The sequence below is a fragment of the Pleurodeles waltl genome, chromosome 1_1, assembly GCF_031143425.1.
Source record: "Pleurodeles waltl isolate 20211129_DDA chromosome 1_1, aPleWal1.hap1.20221129, whole genome shotgun sequence".
In the NCBI taxonomy this organism is placed as follows: Eukaryota; Metazoa; Chordata; class Amphibia; order Caudata; family Salamandridae; genus Pleurodeles; species Pleurodeles waltl.
Genome location: NC_090436.1, coordinates 203,643,246 through 203,665,611, shown reverse-complemented (window position 1 = coordinate 203,665,611; position 22,366 = coordinate 203,643,246). Strand labels below are relative to the sequence as shown.

The following is a 22,366-nucleotide window of genomic DNA, read 5'->3' as shown; positions in this document are numbered from 1 at the left end:
TGCCTCCTTTTGAGTGGAAGAAGCTTGTAGAAATTTACCTTTGAAGTGCACAGATTTCCTGTCTCGCCTGCACTGGCTCCAGAATAACTACAGAGGTTATGGAGCCCTTGGTGTGGAGACAGGACACAGCCTATTCAAGCACAAGTAGACCTGTGCCCAGCTGTGTCCCCATCCTGCCAGTAATGGCTCATCCGGGCACACCTACTCTCTATTGTGTGTGGCTGCCTAGGAGGAATACACAAATCTCAACCATCAGCTACACCAAGTCATGTGACTCAGAGATAGGCTGCAGGCACAATAGGGAGTCATTACGAGTTTGGCGGGCAGAAAAGGCCGCCCGCCAAACTCCAGCGATCAGGTTGCCGCCAGTGTGGCCACTTTTCCGCGGGCCCCATTACAAGTTCCCCGCTGGGCCAGTGGGGAACGGCCCTCAACATTGAAACCGGCTCATAACTGAGCTGGCAGCAATAGTGCGTGCGTAGGGTGCAAAAGCACCCGTCTCGCTTTTCACAGTAAAAAGCGTGACGGGTTCGCCATGGGGGCAAGTGCATGCCAATGCCACTGCCCATGCCAAGTGCATGGGCAGTGCTGGGGCCCCCATTGGGCCCACTGCACACCGTCTCCACCAGCTTTTACATGGCGGTGCAACTGCCATGCATGCAGCACTGCCCTAGCAGATTAGGACCGCCAGCACTGCCAGTCCCGCCAGTGGAGGGAAACTGGTGGTCCGACCGTGACGCAACCGCCACGGTCATAATGTGGCGGTCAGACTTCCGCCAAAGCGGTGGGACCACTGATTTTGCGGCGGGCAGACCGCCACCACGACGGGTTGTAATGAGGCCCTAAATGTCTAAGGCAGGAAAATGGAAACTTTCTAAAAGTAGCATATACATAATTGTGACCAAATATTTCGACTTCACCATAAGAAAGGATTTTTTATTACTGTTCCGAAGACACGAACCATAAACTGTTTACCTGTTCCCATTTGGAAGTTCTAGATTATTAAATGCAAGAAGATATTCCAATGTAGGCCTTGCAGTAGTGAAAAATTAATTTCACTACCAGGACATGTGAAACTTAAAAGTGCATGTCCACGTTTTTAAGAACATTCCACCCTGCCCTTTCGGCTGTTAAGGGCCTTCCTTACTGGTAACATATATATTAAAAGGGAAGGTTTGAACCTGGGAAAAGGTTTACTTTGCCAGGTCGAAATGACAGTTTAAAACTGCACACACAGGCTGCAATGGCAGACCAGAGTCATGATTAAAGGCTAATTACATGGGTGGCACAATCAGTGCTGCAACCCCACTATTAGCATTTAATTTACAGGCCCTGGTAGTGCCACTTTACTAGAGTAAATTAAATATGCAAATTGCGTGTAAGCCCATTCTACTGTCTTTTGAGGAGAGAGCACAAGCAATTTAGCACTCGTTAGCAGTAGTAAAGTGCACCATGTCCTAAGGCCAACAAAAATGAATCCAGCAAAACAGAGAGTGAAAGCAAAAGGTCTAGGGGTGATCCTGCAGAGAAGGGCAGGTTCAATACCACTCAAGGCTTCTGCCTTCTCATCAGACATCTAGTATGCTGCTGATGGGAGATGCCATGCTCTGTTCACAGACATAATACTATAACACACAGGTAAAAAGAACTCTTAATGACTCATCGTTCTTGGGTGATTGCATGATAAAGGCCAGTGGCATATTTCGGTCAAAATTATTAAAGTCTTTGCTGCAAGACATATTTTAGCTTTGTTTGCCATGGCACACAAGTTATCAGTCAACTTCTCTTCCCTTATCATTATGTCTCACAACAACCACCCCCTTAACTTTTCATAGTGATTTTTAGGGAGAGAGCATGCAAGAGGGCATCAACAATCAGGTTAGCCATTGCAATGTAGCCAGCGTATTAGCCTGATGCTTATGTTCAGATGTTCCGTGTACCACACTCTCCTGGCACAACTGGGAGTCACTAATGATGATTTGGGCGCAGCATCTCCTTGTCTTTCACAGGAGAGGCAGAGGCTGAAAGGTGTACATGAATCACATTTTCCTTTTCAGTTGGAACGCATCTCCTAACAACACGGAAATAACAATGTGCAAAACCTTTGACACTGCATGTTCTCAATCCACTCCATCCTGCTTGTTGAAATACCACATGGTGATGATGTTGTCCGTCTGAACTGCACCCGTTTCCCCTTGATGGACAACAGGAAAGCCTTCAGACCTAAACAAAATGCCCGCAACTTGAACTGATTGATATGGAGCAGGGCTTCCATTGGAGACCAGAGTCCTTTGATCCCCACCTCCCCCAGATAATCTCCCTAACCCAGTAATGATGGCATCCGTCACCACCATCAACTCTAGGTAGGGAAGGGAGAGGGGCCTGCTGCTGGACCAATTGTATTTGAGCAGCCACCACTGCAGAGTGTGAGCCATCATTTATGAAATCTAGATGGCATCCAATAGATTTCCTTGATGCCAGGCCCTCTGGAACTTCAGATTTCAATGTAGAGCACGTGCCACCTGGTGTTATTCAAAAGGAAGATGAACCAGGGTAAGAGAGCAAGAAGACTCACAGCTGCTCTCAAGAAGAAATGTAACCAGGGCTGAAACATCGGGATCATAGCCCAAATATACTGGACATGAGATGGCGGGAAGGCCATGAACTGCAATGTATCCGGGGCGACTTCAATGAATGGCAACCTCTGCAAAGGAGTCACATGTGACTTCAAGTTATTGATTGCGAACCCCATCGGGGTCAGGAGGTTCACCATCAACTGGAGGTGATCTACAACTGATTGTGGAGAGACAGTCATCAATGTAAGAGAAAATTGGTATCCCTAAACACCGAAGGTGGGCAGTAACCACTGCCTTCACTTTTGTGAACACCCAAGGGATGCTGTTGAGAACAAAGTGGAACACGGCAAACTGAAAATGTTCCTGGTCAACCCTGAACCGAAATGGGTATATGAAAATAAGTATCCTGCAGGTCCAAAGACACTATCCAGTAACTCAGATCCAGAGTAAACAAGATCTGGGCCACCGTGCGCATTTTCAATTTTCTCTTCCAAAAGAAGACAATCAAAAGGTTGAAGGTTTAAAATAGGTTGGAGGCCCCGCCCCTTTTAAGTATGAGGACATAGCAGGAGTGTGAATCCTTTTATTTTTCCGAGTCCAGTCCCATCTCAATAGCACCTTTAGGAAGTAACACTCACACCTCTTTTAAGATAATGGACATTTACTCCTTTCAAAGTTGCTCTAGTGAGTGGGGTGAGAATTGGCAAGGCAAAAATAGAAGGTAGGGCCAAGCCATGCTGATCGATTTGTAGGTTCCATCTGTTGCACATGATGGATCGCTACCACAGGAGGAAGTGCCAAATCCTACCCCTTGTAGAATGGGTGTGCACCACGAAGGGCAAACTAAAGCAGTTTAGTGGCAGTTACTATACGGGAAGGCGAGTGAAAGGACTGATGCCCAGACTCACTGGAGCAGGATACTCATAGAGAAAATCAGGACCTCCAGCATTCGGCCTATGAGATCTGGCCAGCTGCCTATTCACCGGCAGGCAGGAACAGAACTTTGACCGAGTGAGCATTAAAGTGCCCGTGATGGACTTGTTAAAAGACAGCAAGGGCTCAGATTGTCTGGCTATGCTGTAAAATTTTCATAAAGAAGTTATTTGTGGTCTCAACTGAAGGCAGATGCAAATCTAGGACCTCAGCTGCCACTCGTATCACTACTCTAAATGATGCTCTCTGTTCCATTGGTGGTCCATGTCGTGAACCAAAACCTGTTTCAGAGAAAGTATCGAGGCCACTGGCCTCTTGTAAGTCTATGTAAAACAAGTCATCTGTATAGTGAGGTGGGGAATACCACTGTCCACTTCCAACATCGTCTTAATCTGGGGATGTACCCTGTTAAGAGTCAGAGTGAAAAAAATGGAGTCTCTAGCTGGAAATTCGCATAAGTAGAGGTACTGGTTCAGAGTCGGGTGAATGGCAACGGTTGTGCTTTTGTAATCTTGCAGCATGACATCAGTCATGAATAGGCTGAAGTTAGTTCTGTGTCAGACATTAGAATCAGCATCAGACTCCTTTTCCAACTCTTGTGGCATCAGTACTAGCATCCACGAGGAAAGGCCTTACGCAGGTCAAGGAGCCAGAGAGGACATGTGTACTGGAATTGGCACAGGGCCTGGCCCAGTGGGTCAGATGGTGATGGTGCCAAGGAGAGTTCCTCCAACGAGAATGCAACTGCCACGCCAAATGGTTCCAGAAGTGCACCAAAAATCAGCAGCATGGGCTTCTTTAAGGCATCAATCTGCTGTGGCATCACCAATGGGCTTGGAAACTCTGGGTGCACCGGAATCAGTTAAGGAATTGGCTCAGTGACCGGTGAATCAGAGGGAGACTGACAACGTGATGCCCTTGCGCTTTCTCCTTGGATTCAGTGTCGGATGGGATACACTTACTTTTTTGTGTTTGCATTTGGACTTCACTTTGGCCTTCCCAGAGGGTATTCAACTATGAAGTTGACCTCTTGCAGGAACAACCTCAGGAGAGAGATCGAGTCCATACCTGTGATTCGAGTGGAAGCAGGACTTTCTAATACTGTGTTGCTTCTCTATTCTGGATTGTCTTTGGTGGGTGAGGGTGCATTTGTGACTAGATGGAGTCATGTCTCAAGTCCAAACACTAGAGATACACATGGTGCAGGTCTGTGACCAGAAGTTGCTTTCTACAGTCACAGCTTGGTTTACAACTTTTTGTTATTGGAGGGGGCATTGTTCCCTAGTACATTGGATTTAGCTTAGAAGTCATCGGAAGACCGATAAAATTGGGAGAGGGGCTATGGATCTGCTTCAGAAGATGAGGAAATAAACAAACTGACATTAGCATGCAGGGTTGGAAGTTATATGCAGCTCCCTTCCACCACTTCTGAGGTGCAACAAAGCCAATGCTGAGCCAGAGGGCACCACCTACCAGCATGCAGGAGTACTGCTGGAGAAAGGTTTGGAAGACGTGCAATCTTTAGGAAATCAGCAATCACATATATATCACCAGTGTCAAATATATTATGGTTTTAGACCTCTTGATAACATTGATACAATCATAATCCCATTAGGTGCATTTCTATTTATGTAGCCCAGCGTTAATTTAAGGGAAACAATATGCAGTGTCATTGCTTACGCCTTTCTCTTGGCATATCCCTGCAAAGTGTGACTCCACGTCAACAAACCCACTGAGCCAATCCTGTTCTTTTTTGTTTTACAAATCATTATTTTCAAGTGTGTTTGTTAAACTGAATCAACTGAAATGCAGCATGGCTACAACACCAATAGTGCATTAGGCCGCTCAACTAAAACCCAGCTTCCTTGATAACACTGAGTCATCGGAGACCTTGGAATCTATGAGTCTCGTTACCACATCATGCACACAACGCTGAACATTATTGCATTAATTCTACCTGCAGCCATCCAAAAACCATTGTATGCTATACCATGGTTAGTTCCAATGTGCGTTTTGCAGAACAATTTGGAAGGCTTTCTGCTACATTAACAAAATGTTCTATAGCCGATTTTAAAAATGTAACTGGTGTCTTTTAGCATCCTTCAATTAACAATAGCTGCACGATTTGGCTTGAGTTCTGAGCTTTGTGATGAAACACATATCATTACCTAAGATTATCGGCTTCCACAGCACAGTAAACACGTGCCCATGCTACCCCCGGAGCCTACTAAAGTCTGCTGAGGCCTGGCATTAACCGGTCACTGATAACTGGAGTGTATCTACACGGAAGCAATGCATTTCATGTAACCACGCGACAGCAGCAATAAAACTGAATAAGCGAAAGCATAAGAGCTAACTAAAAACTCAAGGGAAAAATAGTAAGGTTGTAGTAGCAAGGGGCAAGCCTTTTCAGAATTCATACTTAAAATGGGAGCAAAACCGTTTTGTGTAGAAACAAACGAATAAAAAAGCAGGCATCTTCCTACCTCATATTTGCTGAAGCCTGGTTCTTAATTTTTGATGCTAGTCTGGGCACTACTATTGTGATGTCTGGGTGGAGGGGAGGAGAGGGAGGTTTCAGAGGGTTGGAGTCAGGCGGCTAGTGATGGATGGAGTTGGGAATGTGCCCAGATAAATCGCAAACATCCACTCAAGCACCCTGAAAGCTGTTTGCATGTTGGGAATAAATAACGTTAACAAACGATTTCGTTAATAAAACAGAGTGAATTATCTTCTGGACCATCCTAACAAACTGGCTACATCTCCGCTCCACACTGGCCGAGGAACAGTTGGGCCTCACCGTGGTCGGTCCACGTCGAGCCCATCTGCGGCGTTCCGCGTTCGCCATCGAGCCCTTTTACAAACTACGCAGCAAGTGGAGCAGACATGCACAGGGGTCTCTGCGAGGAGCGCGCGCGGCACTGCAGAAGGGGAGCACAAGTGTGACGTCATTACCTGCAGGAGCCTCTTGACGCACTCCGGGTGGGCGCTCTTTGCCGCAAGGTGCAAGGCGCTGTATCCTGAGGAAACAAAAAAATAAGGCAGCGATGTAAGGCTGTGTACCCTGAGCAATTCGCATCACCAAGACAACCGCAAGAAACAGCATAATCCTTCCACGTATGCACGCAGGGCTTTTTCATAACGACGCGTCACTGTTTCATTCCAAACGCGGACTCGATTTGCTAAAAGCGCCTTTTGCCAAGAATCCCACGGCTGCTTCGATGCTGTAACCAAAGCATCACTCTATGCATTCCATTTATAAACAATCTTGACAGAAGTCTTGAACGAATGTAATTAAAAAATGATGTGACTTCTAGTACGCCTAAAGCTACTAAAAGCGTCGATGAATTTAACGAATTCAACATGTAATGCTAATTGAAGCTTTAAAGTGAATAGAGAGGCCCAAATACAAGAGCATCTCTGAGTAGGATTTAGAGATATACACAACTCTAGGTAGGCGTGAGTGGGAGGTCTGCGTACGTCTATATGAGGTATTCGTAGAGCCCAAACTGTTACCACAGGGGTTATCCTGGCGCTAGAAGTGGCTTCAAGGCAAAATCAAACATCATTCAGATGGTATGGAAGGAACTTTTGAATAAGGGAGAGTTTTGAAAGGGAAACGGCCTAAATTGTGCGGGCATAGCCACGCGCTGCAGAAGGCCGCAAATTAAACAACGCTTACCGGAACAACGCCTATGTCTTAACTACGCATTTGCGTGGTTATTCAGGCCGCATATGCGTTGTTGAGGCAGAGGTCTAGCTGTGCGGCTTGGTGAGGAAGCAGGAAGACGAATTGGTCGAGGTAAGTTGGGCTGGGGGAGTTTTTTTATTTTAGGGGTGTGTGGGTGGGGGTTTAGGGCTCAGAGCCGGTGGGAAGGGGGGAGGGGGATCGGGATAGATTAAAGGGCAGGGGCCTGGGTAGTTTGGTGGATGTGGGGGGGGGGAGGTTGGAGTAGATTAAAGGGCAGGGGGGGGGGGGATAGTTTAGTGAATGTCAGGGTGTTGGGGTAGATTAAAGGGCAGGAGGGTTGGGGGAGGTTTTTAGGGTGTACATTGGGGTGTTTAGGGCTCAGGGCGGGGGAGGATGGGCGGGCAAGCAGGAAGAAGGATCGGTCGAGGTAAGTGGGGCTGTTTTTTTTTTTTAGGGGTGGGGATTTTTTTTTTACTTTAGGGGTGTGTGGTGGGGTTAGGGATCAGAGACGGGGGAATTTGGGTTAGATTTAAGGGTAGACGGTCGTGGTAGTTTAGGGAGGGGCAGTTTTTAGGAGTTCAAGGGGGGGTTTAGAGCTCAGGACGGGGTAGTTTTTGGAATTTAGGCCTCAGGGCGGGGTGTGGGGGTTGGGGTAGTTTGGGGAGGTATTGAGGAGTGCATGGGAGGGGTTTAGGGCTCAGGGCAGAGGGTTGGGTAGTTTGTGAATTTAGGGATCAGTGCCGGGGTAGATTTGGGAGCGGGGAGGTAGGAATAGTTTTGTGGATCTGGGCCTCAGGGCAGGGGCGGCAATTTAATGGGCAGGGGCTGGGTGGATGGCTGGTGTGTTTTAGGGCTCAGGGCGTGGGTAGCTCTGGTATATTTTTTAAGGGTAGGTGGGCCGGCGGTCGGGTAGTTTTGTGGATTTAGGCCTGGGGTAGTTTTAAGAGCAGGGGAGGATGGGGGGGCGGTTGGGGAAGTTTTTTTTAGGTTTAGGGGCAGGGGGGTAGTTTTAAGTACAGAAGCGTGTGAGGGTGCAGGACAAGGGGGAATTTATCACACATACTTCTTTACCACATATGCTTTTTCAACAAAATTTGTTGTAAAGGCATGCATGGTAAAGCCATGCGTGGTAAAACACAGTCGTGGTTCTGACCGTTTCGTTCAGGCATGCTTAGTTTTTGCATGCATGGCTGTGTCATACAACCGTTTGGAAAGGAAGATTATTTTCAATATTTCTTTATAAAGAGTTACTTGATCCTCAATGTGCTTCTGGCACATGGTATTGCAGATATAAACAAAAAAGCAACTGTGTAACATAAATAATTGATTATAGAACGGGAGGAGTGCACATTCCATGTCACTATACATCACAACAAGCTCCTCTCTGTGGCATTTCTGATAAGACCCTACGTATGTTGAATAGCGACTCTCATTGGCCGCAATCAATCCTCTCTCATCATCTATTCTAATATTCCACTTTATATAACATAAATGCAAGTGCACATTGCGTGGAAAACCACCTCCTGACATTAACATGGCCCTTGAGACTGAAGTTAGACACAGCTGGCAAAACTCACTCCTTGTTAAAAATCACACTCCAATGAGGACTGTTTGCTACTTAATTAGAAATGTGTGTAGCCAATCATTTTGTTTGACATATCAACACCACCAAGTTAGAAGTTTGTGATTCTGTGTCATGTTCCTGTGTGACCTCACTCGAATTTGTAGGGTGTTTGGCTTCAGCCACATACCGGACAGATCTGTAGTTGTAGTTTAATGTCTCCAACAATGCTAGCCACAACAAGTGGTTTTCACAAGAAATTCACACAGCCAAGACTAGAGCTAAACAGTTGGATGCAGGAACAGAAGCACTTATGATGATATGGATAAACTGAAATACTTTAAACCAAGGAAGAACTAAGAACAAACAAAACTGGGACCCAGTTGCGGGAGAGCAAACAATCATCCAAGACTTTACTGTCTGTTGTTAGAATGGGGTCTCTGGTTGGCAGGCAGTTTGCACTTTGTCCAAGCAGGGACCCTCACTCTAGTCAGGGCAAGGGATATACACACATAGGATAACCCCTGCTCACCCGCTTGGTAGCTTGGCACAAGCAGTCAGGCTTATCTCAGAGGCAATGTGTAAAGTATTTGTACAAACACACACAGTAACACAGTGGATACACCACCAAGTCACTCAGCACCAGTTTAGAAAAATAGCCTATATTTATCTGAGTAAAACAAGACCAAAACGACAAAAATCCAACATACACAAGCACAGGGTATGAATTTTCAAAGATTAAACTTGAATATAGCACTTAAAAACACAAATGCTTTAATTTAGAGTTATTCCGGTGTCGTGGCAGAGTTGTTTCCAACAATCCGACACCAATTACACTGGTCACGGATCCCTAGGTACAGTACCTTTAGTAACAAAGAAATAAGCTGGTGCATGGAGTCGGGCGAGAGGCGTCGCTGGATCCGGTTCCTTACTGCGGAGCAGGGTAGGTGATGCTTCATAGGTGAGAAGCATCGGTTCCTTACCCTCCTGCAGGGTCGATGTCTGGTGGGTCAAAATGCAGTGGGGTGACCTCACGGGTCACAGTCACGCCACGGGGCGCCGTGGCGGAGTTGGGTGTCACTGACATCGGTGACACGCACTCAGGACTCACAAAGTCAATGGACATCAGTGGGGCTGTAACAGGCCTGGGATGGAGGCAGGGTCGACGCACTCCAACGGGGACCCCACCTTCGGTTGCAGGCAGTGTTGTGGGCTCAAGCAGCTGCAGCGGTCAAGGCATCGTCCGGAGTCAGTGCAACTGTTTTTTATTGTTTTTCAACCAGCTGTCAATCCCAGGGGCCCAGAGACTGGAGTAGGCACCACTAGGTGAGCTACGATCCACAGCAAGTAGACCCAGAGGCTGGTAACTGAAGTCTCTGCTCTCCCTGAGACTTCTTAACAGGAGGCAAGCTCAGTCCAAGCCATTGGAGACACTTCACCTGCAGGATTGCAGAAAGCAGAGTCCAGTCTTTCCCTTCTTAGACAGAAGCAGCAGCAGCAGGCAAGCACAGCAAAGCAACAGGCAGAATGGCAGGTCCCCCTCAAGCATCAAGCTCTTCTTTTTGGCAGAGGTTCCTCTTGGTCCAGAAGTGATCTAAAAGTCTGGGGTTTTGGGTCTACTACTTATTCCTTTTTCTGCTTTTGAAGTAGGCAAACTTCAAAATTGTTTACAATATCCTGTCTTGCCCAGACCTGGCCCCAGACACACGCCAGGGGGATAGAGACAGCATTGGGTGAGGACAGGCACAGTCCTTTCGGGTGCAGGTGTCAACTACTCACTTCCCACCCTAGCCCAGGAGACTCATCAGGATATGTAGGACACTCCCCAGCTCCCCTTATGTCACTGCCTAGTAGGAATTCACAAACAGCCCAACTGTCAGTCTGACCCAGAGGTGGATTCCACAAGCAGGCAGAGGCACAGAAGGGTTAAGCAAGAAAATCCCCACTTTCTAAAAGTGGCATTTTCAAACTGATAATCTAAAAACAAACTTTATCAAAAGATGTATTTTTAAAATGTGAGTTCAGAGATCCCAAACTCCATATCTCTATCTGCTCCCAATGAGAAACTCCACTTAAAAGATGTTTAAAGGCAGTCCCCATGTTAGCCTATGAGAGAGAGAGGCCTAGCAACAGTGAAAATCGAATCTGGCAGAATTTCACTATCAGGACATGTAAAACACACCAGTACATGCCCTACCTTATAAATACATTGCACCCTGCCCCTGGGGCTACCTAGGGCCCACCTTAGAGGTGAGATGTATGTAATCAAAGGGAAGGTTTGGGCCTGGCAAGTGAATACACTCGTCAGTCTGAATTGGCAGTACAAGACTGCACACCCAGAAATTGCAGTAGCATGTCTGACACATGTTTACTGGGCTACTCATGTGGATGGCACAATCAGTGCTGCAGGCCTACTAGTAGCATTTGATTTTCCTGCCCTGGGAACCTCTAGTGAACCTTACTAGGGACTTTCTAGTAAATCAAATTTGCTAATCAGGGATACCCGGTCACCAATACAATTTAGACAGAGAGCACCTGCACTTTAGCACTGGTTAGCAGTGGTAAAGTGCCCAGGGTCTCAAAACCAGCAAAAGCGAATTACAGTAAAGGGTCCAAAAAAAGGAGGTCAGAAGCAAAAAATACAGGGAGACCATGCCAAGAGCTGCCAGGTCTAACATCTGTGTTCGCTATTTTTAGAGAGATAATGGAGCACAAGCCTTTTTTGCACACACTCCACAGCAGCTTTACCTAAAGCATGGTCTGGATTATAGAGAAGGCTTTGCTCCACAGAAGGACCCTTTGGTCACTATAAGCAGAAACTAGAACGTTGTATTTTGAGTCCAGGATGGCAGCTCACAAGTACAGCTTGGAACAACCAAATAGGAAGTGGCTATTAAATATTACTACTTGAGGATCTCGACTGAATACAAAGTACAGAGGGGACCATAGGTTGCAGCTATGAAGTGTAGCAGTATTGCTCTAATCTTCTAGCTTAGTTAAATTAAATAGGCAATTCAGCAGCACAACTGACTTTGGCATACAAGAAGGTGTAGTTTTAAAATGTGCTTCTGGTATTCATTTTTGATGCAGCTGTGTGGCTCTATGGGATGGACTTTGAGCTGGATAATACTGAAGGCCTCGTAAAGCAGCATATACTCGTGCTGAAACTTAATACCCTTTCAAAGCAATCCGCCCCAGACATGCACTACTAGAATTTGACTTGAGTGCTGCCATAGGAGCTTTTAGAAACTGATACTCTGCTGTCACCTATAGACAGGAACAACTAAAAATCAGGTAAATTATAGGCAGGGCTTTATTGTCTGGACTGAAGGGAGATTTTTAAAGAAAGGAACAGTTTCCTTAAAAAACAATTGTGCTCTTAAATATCCATACATGCTTTACTTCTAGCAGACATATCGTTTCAAATTATCCATCATATAGGGGATGCATTAAAAAACTCCAACTAAAAAATTCCATCCTACCTGGAGTGCAGTTTGCCACCTCACACAAAAAGGACATATATGCAATACAGACAAGGTACGCTCCGATTCTTGGATGTAAAGGCGCGTGGCTTTGGATTGACAAGAAGGCTCGATTCTGTCAGGTGTGCTCCCAGGATAGAAGTCTCATTTTCTTTTGTTATTGACTATTGCTCTTTTTATGACAAAAGCAGCACATAAACTTTGCAATTGATCACCAATATAGAGTAATACGATTAAACTAGTACGCTTTCGATATTCTTCTTAGTTAGGCAGAATAAAAGATCCTGTTTGTTTTCTGTGTTCTTGACCTAAGTCCTTTCTTTGTGTATGACGGGTGGGGCATAACTTGTGAAAAAGCACTTGCCAGTTTATGAAGCATGCACTTTTCTCGCTATTCTTGTATCTGTATAGTGTTCTGGTTTTGCCCTATATTTGATCATTCTTTGTTGTATGCGATGACAGCTCTATAATTGACGAGCTGAGGATACTTGAAACATTTGAGAAACCAACACTTCAGTATCTCAAGGGCTGGGCTGGGAACTCAAAGTAGCCCTGGCAATTTTATCGGACCAGAACCGCACCCCCTCTCCCCCAGGAGTGTGACTGGTGGGTGAATGGGGGGAGTGGGGTCATTGCCTGGCCCCAGGAGGCTGGAAATGTTTGCTTGTTGCTTTTGTTACTGGGGGCCAATTTTGCAGCATCACTGCAAAACCTCCCCCAGTAACAAAACCTGCCCCCCCACCACCACTGCAAAACCGGCCCCCACCCTTCCAGTCTCCTGGGGGAAATGCCCCATGCCCGTTACAGTCAGTCCGGGCCGGAGTATCTCCATTACTTTAGAGACACTAGGACATTCACTTACCATAGAGGCTCTATGGCTACTTTTGACCCAGCCTCCTGAAGTAATAAATAATCAGTCTTTCATAGTTGATCTTTAGCTCCTGCCGGTGATTCCTTTGTTTTCAGAATCTGGGCGTGGCCAAGACATACTGCCTGTCCATTTACGTAGATGAGTATGTTTGTTCAAGGAATGTTGAATGTGTATATGTGCGACTAGCTGTGGATAAGAATAAATGCTTGATTGATTCATTAATTATTAAGACTTGGGGATGACTTCATGTATGCATTTAGACGTGTGAAGAATGTTGCTGTAATGGACAAATGTGTGTGTGTGAGAGAGAGAGAGAGCGAAAACATTAGTGGATTGATGACAGAACTTGGAAGAATAGATCAGAACGTGAGGATCAATTTATGGATGAATGGATGTTTAGATTAGTCAGTTAAAGACATGAGGGTAATCAGATTGTTAGGGTGGAAGGAGAGATTCATGAATGAGTCTGAAAATTAAGACTTACATAGACACACTCAGTCTTGGTGCCAGTTTTAGAAAACCCGTCAACAGCTTTCAACGCTGTCAAGCATAACATCTTGGTTACTCGTGAATAAGAGGCAGGGATGTAGGAGTTGGATTTGATACATAACGTTCCAAAGAACATAACGTAGCGTCTCTCTATGAACGTGAATATGGATCCCAGCTTTGCTGTGTTAAGTGCCTGTTAGTACAAGGTTCAGCCAATTCCCCTTTACTGATTGGAATATGCCTATGTCTACTTCTACAACCAATCCAGTCAAAATCTACCTGTTTTATAACTAAGTCATTGACAACCTAGTACTGAATGTGATCCAGAAAGCTTAAGATTAAATTCTCAAAAAGGGGTAATTTTCTTCTGTGCATGACTTTGGATTCAAATCAAACTTGGTTGAGACATTTCACTGGCATCACAGATTCAAAAGGTACTCTCTTCCTGATTCTTTCCAGAACAAAGTGATTGACACATTCTTTCTACAATGTCTTTTAACTACAAAACTGTGGTCACTCATTTTATTATTGGTGCTTTGATTATGGAAATGTTTTTATCTTGTGCTACTCATTTTTCTCGTTAGAAGGCTGCAAACGATGAAGAAAGCGTCTGCTTGGCTTCTTGTCAGAACTTGAAGAAAAGTTACTTAGAACGCTGCATGTGTCCCAGTCCTCTTAAAGGTACTGAGTATCTATCAGAGCTTACTCATTAAGGTTACAACATTTTATTCTATCATGATACCTGCAATCATCAAATAAGAGACTGATATCCAGTACCCGTTTTCATTGGAGCCATAGGGATGAACATCTCTTTTCTGTTTCAATACCAATACTGTGGAATGACCCCCATTTCGATTTGAGATCTTGGCAAAATAATTCTGCATTAACACCAATATTTTAAGCCACTCTTCGCCCTTCAGTAACTCTGATTTACCAAAGTCTCCCTGAAGAGTCCGACCCTTTTTATTTCTTTCTGCCTTTATTTTTCTCTCGTTCTCCACTTTCGTCTTTCTTCCTTACTCACACACCAGGGCACTTGTATTTCTCTACTTAGAAATTAATACCCCTTTGCTGGTCTCTAAATACCCCTCTCTTTTCTTCTCTTGTATAGCCCTTATACTTTAAAATAGTCCTCTGCTTTGCAGCTATCTTTGAGTAATAGAAATATTCTGCATTCATGCATACATACTAAACACATACTTTGTGCCTTACATTAATAGATAAATACCTTACTGTTTTTATTGGGAGTTTAGTTTTTCACCTTAGTTGCATGCAACACAGTGAGCCAACTGCAAGTTAAGAGTGCTTAAATAAGAGTCACGTTTAGCTCAAAACGCATGGGGGAATTGTCCCATAAGCAACATCAACCATGAGTAGCTATGCTTAAGATGGTACCCCCAGGCTTGTCCTATGGCAACCCTGGTGTTGAACTTGCTACTAGTTTCAGCAGTCCAAAAGGCACATCTTGCACTTCTCAGCAGCAAACGGAAATCTTTTGAGGCACTAGAAATGGAACAAGGTATCATATCTGCAAAGCCACTTGGAATCAACGTTAATAATCAATATGGAAGTCATCGTCCTGTGAAAAAAGTAATTGACAACACACTACTTTGGAACATATAGCGAAACTTAGCATAAAGAAAAGGTATGGTTTGGTCCCTCCAAAACCTTTACCTGTCAGTTGTAGAAGAATAACAGGAACAAAAAGTGATGGACAGAATGCTCAAATTTGTCTTAAGTACTATTAATTGCTAATTTCCTCTCCAGAGTCCAAACATATACAAAGCAGTCTTGATAACAGGTGTGCCATCCTTGTTGTATGCAAACTCAAGCAAGCCCAAAAGAGCTTCAGCTTTTTAAATTAGGTCTGGAGTTAACCAAGACTGTTTGATTTTGCTAAAATGATATGTACAATATGCTTACATTTAGGGGCTTTCAGCCAGCCCTCTTCATCCAGTAATTTGTTATTAGATCACTCACACTTTTCTTGCCGCCCACTCTAGAAGACAGCATGGGTCAGTAGGTTTGCCCACTTCCACCACTGTCTCTGTTCACTGTGAGTGACAGCATTGTGCCCTTTAACAAGAAGCACATTGCCACACAAACCTTTTTAAGACTCATGGGGGCCTAGCAATGTTCCCCAGTGAAACACGTTTTGGAAATCCATAACAAAACCAAAAGGCTGGAGGCAACATCAGGCCTATTGGCTTTGCCAATGCTTGTTGTAGACGTCGCAAAAGTTTATACAGCTCTCCAGTTAGGCATCAGAGACTGAAGAGAGACTGAAGTAGCAATGCTAGTCAAGGGCATGACCTCAATCATAAAACAAAGGGGGAGTCATCTCCTGCCTGCTGTCCTACTAATTTGTGTCTTACTCATTGTGTCTCCTCTCCATTTGTTTCTGCCTTATAGGTTGTATGATGAAGTTGATTCCTGTATCAGAGACCCAAGAGAAATGTAATTTGGGTTGAAAGCATCCCAGAGTAAACCATGACTTACTTTCCGAAATGGGTTTTAACAGTCATATGGAGATAATGAGGCCTTTAGAGTCCTCAACAACATATCTGACATGTATACTATGTGATATTTCTCTCAACCATGTATTTGACACTCTGATAAATGCATATCACCATTAGCTACAGGAATCTTCTCTTGCAGCCTTGCATTAACAAAGACGTTGATCTCTTTTGTAGCTGGTGCCACTAGCTAACGTCTGCCCCAACAGTGTGTGTGCGGCATCCAATTATGGCTATATTCATTTGCAGGATAAATAAGACAGTGATGGGAGTTATGCTAATTGTCACAGCTATCACACAAAGGTGAATCTGGCTCCAAACAGACTATACATAACACAAACAAAAGGGCAATAACAATGTGCTATGTGAATTTGTATAGCACACTATCACTTGTGAGAGAATCCCAGTGCTATACAGGTATGTGGTGCTAGCCTCAAGGGGGCTTACTTACTCAAAGAGCCAGGTCTTCTACTTCTTACGGAATATAAGAATAGATGAGGAGGCACTCGTGAGTTGTCGTTCCACACTTTATGGGATATGGATTAGAAAACACAACCAACTGTTCTGCTTTTGCAAATACGTGGAATGTGTGCTAATGAGAGGCCGGATGGATGGTTGGTGGAATTGCACGTGGCTGTTCAGGTAGGCTGGGCCTATGTTGTGTACTGCTTTGTATGAATAAGTGGTATGCTTGAATTGTGTGTGTTTATATATCAGCAACCAGTGTAATTTTGTGAAGTGATGTGAGACTCTTGTGGGAGGTGCAAGACCAGTCTGACTGCGACAGTCTGGATGGTCCTGTCTGTTTTTGAGTTGGTTGGTGATTCCATTGTAGACTGTGTTTCTATAGTCCGGTCTGCTAGTGATGAAGACATGGATAATGGTTTTCTTTGTGTTGTTAGGTAGCACACTAGAACATATTTTTTAGCATTCTGAGGTTGTGGAAGCAGTCCGTGGTGATTGCGCTGACCAGGGTGAACATGTCCAGCTTGCAGCAACACATAGATGTTGAAGAGAGTCGAGCTAAGTGAGGAACCCTGTGGAACTCTATAAACGAGTTTCAAAGTTTCTTAGTAGTATGGTGTCATGTGGACTGTGTGTTTCTCTGGTGAGGTAGGTGCACATTGATTTGAAAGCGGGTCTTTGGATGCCAGGCTTGTGAAGTCTTATAAGGATGTGGTAGGAGACTGTATTGCAAGAACGTCTATTGCTGTTCTAATTGTGAAGTACATGAACAACTTGCAATTGAATGATGAACCACTTGTCTCAATAACGTTATTCAGTGGTGGGGCTATGTCCCATATGCCTCCTCACAAATATAAATAACAGTGCAATATATTTTGGCACTTTTCGTTTCATGGTAGCACCATGACTTATAATAACATTGATTCTGATGTCTTTAAAAATACTAATTTTATTTATTTAGAAATCATGATATACTATTAATTGTCACAAGGAACCTAGAATTTATATCACCTGCAAAAAAATTCAAAATGTTGATAATTCTCCTGGATCAGTATTTATATTGATAATTTCTTCCGGCATGACAAACTATGGCAGACAGCCAAATGTTCTTTGGAACAAATATTTACTTGCTCTGCTGCCAGTGCTTTTATTGGACAGAGTAATTCAGAGGGAGAATACCCTGAATACTGCACCAGACCCTAATTAGAACTGGCTTCAATTTCAGAAATGTCTGTACACCTGTATATCGTATTAACTAATACTTTCAGGATCTAGTGCTGTGAAATGCACCATTTGTCTCCAATTAAAAACATGTTGGGGTAAAGAGCCAGGTGGTGCAAAGGCACGAATTCCATATGGTCAGTGCAATTTAGGGTGGCTATTAAAATATTGTCCATGGGTATTTTTAGCCAGTAGTGCCATGAACAGACAATTTTTCACCCAATGTAGGTATCTTCAACAACTGGTTGAAAGGCGACAGAAAGACTCATTACAAGAGACAGCTGCCATTACTAATGCACATGCACTCACACACACTCTTAAATGCATTAATTAAATACACACCTCTGGCCATATAAATAAAATAGAGGTCTTCCAGTAAATAGAATATCTCTAATGAACTACTGTATCTTACTGTAGAAGAGTCCTCACCACTTCAGTCAGGTCATAGGTATCCTTGAGGGCTCATCAGACACATTTAAGGGGCACCTTGTCCTTTTTTGCTTTGATTTTGCTAAATGTTAAGGAAACAGGTAAACGCCCAGCAAGTTGGCCTCCCAGAAGAGAAGCACCTAGAAACCTTTAATCACAATGGAGATAACATCTTTCTATTTGAGCATCAGCCCAGAGGGTGGACATTTTGATGACCACAAATTAACACATTCTCAATCAGATTGATGCTCATGATGTTCCAAATTTGTTTAGACTCTTCTACTTCTTATAATTCCACAAGTTTTTGCACACAAAAGCCACGATGGGCAGCCACTCTGGTTAGAAAAGCCTGGATTCTATGTCTTTGGAAACTGGGCCTTCAAGCTGTCCTTGTTGGCATAAAGAAAACTCTGAAAAACATATGCTTTTGGAACAAGAAGCGAATTCCCTTTTCACTGTCTACATGTAGGACAGTTATTCTTGCTAAACATTGTTTTTGGTAAGACCAGAAAATGCCTCTAATATTTTTACATCTATGATTTGAATTAAAATCATCACTCTGCTTTTTCAAATCCACCAATAAATGGAAGTGGGCAGTAGGTAGGTAGGCCAGTCTAGGAAAGGTAAATGTGAGATTAAACTTGGAATGCAACCTCTGGCATGTACTATAATTGGTCAAGTGAACATCATAATGACCCACTCACCCCCTGAAAAGGTAGGAATACTTTTCTCTGATGTTGGCCAGAATGAATGAAGAATGCAAAAGAGTTCATGTTCTTTCTGATCTGATTTTCTCTGCAAAATTACTCGAGAATTTCACAATGACTGTATGGCATTGTGTCCCCTCTTAATTTAAGAGGCGCAGGCTGACATTATTGGGCAGTGTGTGCTCCAAAATGTCAATCAAGACTATCAGCAGTGCCACATAAAGGACAAGTACTAATACGTTGAGATGTATGATGCTAGAGCATCGAATGCTCAACTCAATTTCAGTGGTATTAAAGTTATCTGAGACCAGGAAAGGATTGTTAGTTTACCATTAATTTTTAAAGCATTAAGCCAATTCCAACTCACGCCCGATTGAGAATCTCCCACCAACAGCATCCCACTATCGCTTTTTGGGCGAGGGGTTACCACTGCGTACTTGTAGTGTACTAGATCATTTGTGATCTCTGAACGAACAACAGTCTGTTTTATCCCAGGTTCAACTGAATATCCTAATTTACTTAATTATGAAAGGCCAGAATTCACCTTATTTTTTGATATGATGATAATCAATATGATTTACCTGCTGCATCCTGTGCTGTTACATCCACACCGTGAGTTAGCATCATCCGGAGGCCTTCGGAGTAGCCTTTCGTGGCAGCCAGGTGAAATCTGAAAAAGAATGAAAAATAAGTTCAGTTTCTTTCTTTATAAAGTCTTCACACTAATCAGACATGGTTAAACTCATCTGTATAAAGCTAATTCATCGACATTCTAGTGATACTAAATAATAACACTTATTTTGACTGCCTATTCTCTGCATGACCTACTGTTATCAATTCTTATAAATACAAGCATATATATACACACATAAATATATACATATATAGTTCATATATATATTGATTGGGCTTTAGCTTTGCCCCACAAGAGTAGTACTCTCTCACGTTATGCTAATGACAATTTGGTTTATTTTTCCACATTAATGGAGTGCTTGCTTTGGCATGAATGAGGGACTATTAATATAGCAGAAATGGACGGACTTTTCACACTTAAAAAATGTTTAAAAAATGTTATCTCATAAAACATTGCACACAGAAAATAAACGGTTTTCTTTTATTTTATCACAGGAGTAGATTTATTAAAACATGTTTTATCAAGGACTTAAAATACTCGCCTGAACTATTTGCCTTGCCGATCCTTGTTCAATCTGAAACGTCCTTATTGATGGTCAAGCTTCAGTCTACAGTCTGGTTTCTACTAGGTTAAACTCATTTACAAGCGGGGGTGGGTGGGGGAAGAATATTTTACTCTTGGAGCAATCTCTTGTAGTACAGTGACATTTTGATCCACATTACTAAAAATTTTTAATATGGAAAAATCTCCCTTCGGATTGCAAAAGCGTGTTTCACCCTGACCTGACCATTGATTGAAGTTATCATCTTAGTTAACCTGTTGCTTTTATGAAGTTCACAGATCACATTTAGGGGCGTACCACTGCACTTTCTAACCTTAGGAGGGCAACAAATTAACTTGAGGATCGAAAAGTGTATATATGGATCTATTTTTAAGATCCACCATTGAAAGAAGTCAGGGATGAGGGAGTAAGGGCAGGTACTGTTAACAGACCATTTGGATTCTGAAAATACTAAACGAAAAAAGGTACCCATTTTATAGGGTCTTTAACAATACCAAGCCATATAAGGGCAATTGGTTCCTTAGTGTGATATTAATTGGTATGCATCTATGAAGTAACAAACTTCCCTATTTTCTTTAAAATATATAAAACAGGAATTAACATGTAATGTGAGGAGCCATCTTAATACAAAAACAACTATTACGGCTAATCAAAGGTTCCAGAACAGAGAAGAGTGGCCATCCTCTTGCTGTCCTGTCTATAGGTACCAGCAACGCTGCTGATCATTCTTACTTACATCTGTACTCCGCTGTATGAAAAATGAAATGAAATGTAGATATATATAGAGCAGCATATCACCCATAAGGGTCTCAAGGCACTGTCCAAGGGCACAGGGAGATTAAGTGATTTGCCCAGAATCACAGAACGTTGCGCTGACCTCGATGCTGGAACCCAGACCTTCAGTTCCTGAGGCGGTCGCTCTGACGCTCTGCTACATCCTCTGGCATTTTCCATATCTTGTACACATTTCAGTGTTAGTTATTTTTTGTTGACCGTTGATGCTTTGTTCACGAGGCGTTCAATGAGCATGAAGGCTGAGAAAAACTTTCCTGAGTGTTACCGGCTGGCCTGCGGGACTAGTTCCTGAAACTAGGTTGCAAGACAGGGCACTGCGACTCTTCTGAGTTCTTGGGGGGCACAGTTATCTCTAGCAGTCTCTTGGTACGAACCTAGAAGGTGAGGATATGGAAACCTACAACTACCTCAGCTAGCTCTGCCTGGGTTCCTGCAACCAATAAAGATAATTGGTAAATGAATAGACACCTCTAATGGTTAATTTTATATACCAGTGATCACGTCATCTTTTGAGGCTTTGTCAATAGAAAATCTAACTCACTCTCTGATCAACGTCAACCTGAAGTCTTTAACCATAACGTACAATGGGTTTCTGTGGACTGAAAGCAACTCTCTTCATAAGCAGTCCCCTGATTAGGAGACCTCTTGCTGCTATTGAAAGACCGAGGTAGGGCTAAGATGCAGTGATGCATGTTCTCTTAGATGAATGTTTGTATCTCTGGCCCGTTACCACGGAGATTCTCTGAGCGTTAATACAATGCTCATATTGAAGCAATTCTCAACTTAGAAGTCAGTGGAGTGATCACGCTTTCATTTGGCAATATATGGCTTATGCCAAGTACTGAATCCCTACTATGGCAGCACTCGGATAACCTTCACGCCTGCACAACCTGAACACATGAATAAGCACTGGTTTGCTTGGCCAAGAAAATACACAAAGGAAACTTAGAAACTCTTAACAAAAGAAACACGTAATGGATGCTGACACGAAGTTTAATGATTTCTGTTTGCCAAGTGCTTAGCGCATCAAAGATTTATGACCTAATGGACATTAAATGGGAATCTCAACATACTGGCAATACAGCAAGTTCATTCTTCACTTACTCTTTTATCATCATTTGTAGCCCAATAAGGCCCTTGTCCCCGGTTAGTTGACTTTATATAACACACTGTCAGTACTGTTTTTGGACATGTTTCTGAAGGATGGAAGACAATCTGTCTACAGTTCAATAATCATACAATTATTCTTGCTTTCAGAATATATCTTTGAGATTCTACAAGTTAAAACCTCAAAATGATTACGATATGCAATGAGAAAGACAGCTCCAGAAGTATGTAGGCTCATTATAGTTCATACCTAACTTCCATGGAATGGCTCGGCCACATCACAATTAAAGTATGACCAAGGGATGTCAGTATTGCATAGTGACTGCG

At 43.4% G+C, this 22,366-nt stretch overlaps 1 protein-coding gene across 2 annotated transcripts in view; it reads right to left on the bottom strand.

Moving 5' to 3' along the window:
- RAI14 (retinoic acid induced 14) overlaps positions 1-22,366 on the bottom strand; it is a 362,553-nt gene that overhangs the window by 117,846 nt on the left and 222,341 nt on the right. For both annotated transcript variants that reach the window (XM_069220646.1, XM_069220638.1), the window contains exons 4-5: positions 19,523-19,611; positions 6,465-6,529 (exon numbers count right to left, since the gene is read on the bottom strand). In XM_069220646.1, coding sequence (XP_069076747.1) covers positions 6,465-6,529; positions 19,523-19,611 — 154 coding nt within the window. The remainder of the gene's footprint in view (positions 1-6,464; positions 6,530-19,522; positions 19,612-22,366) is intronic.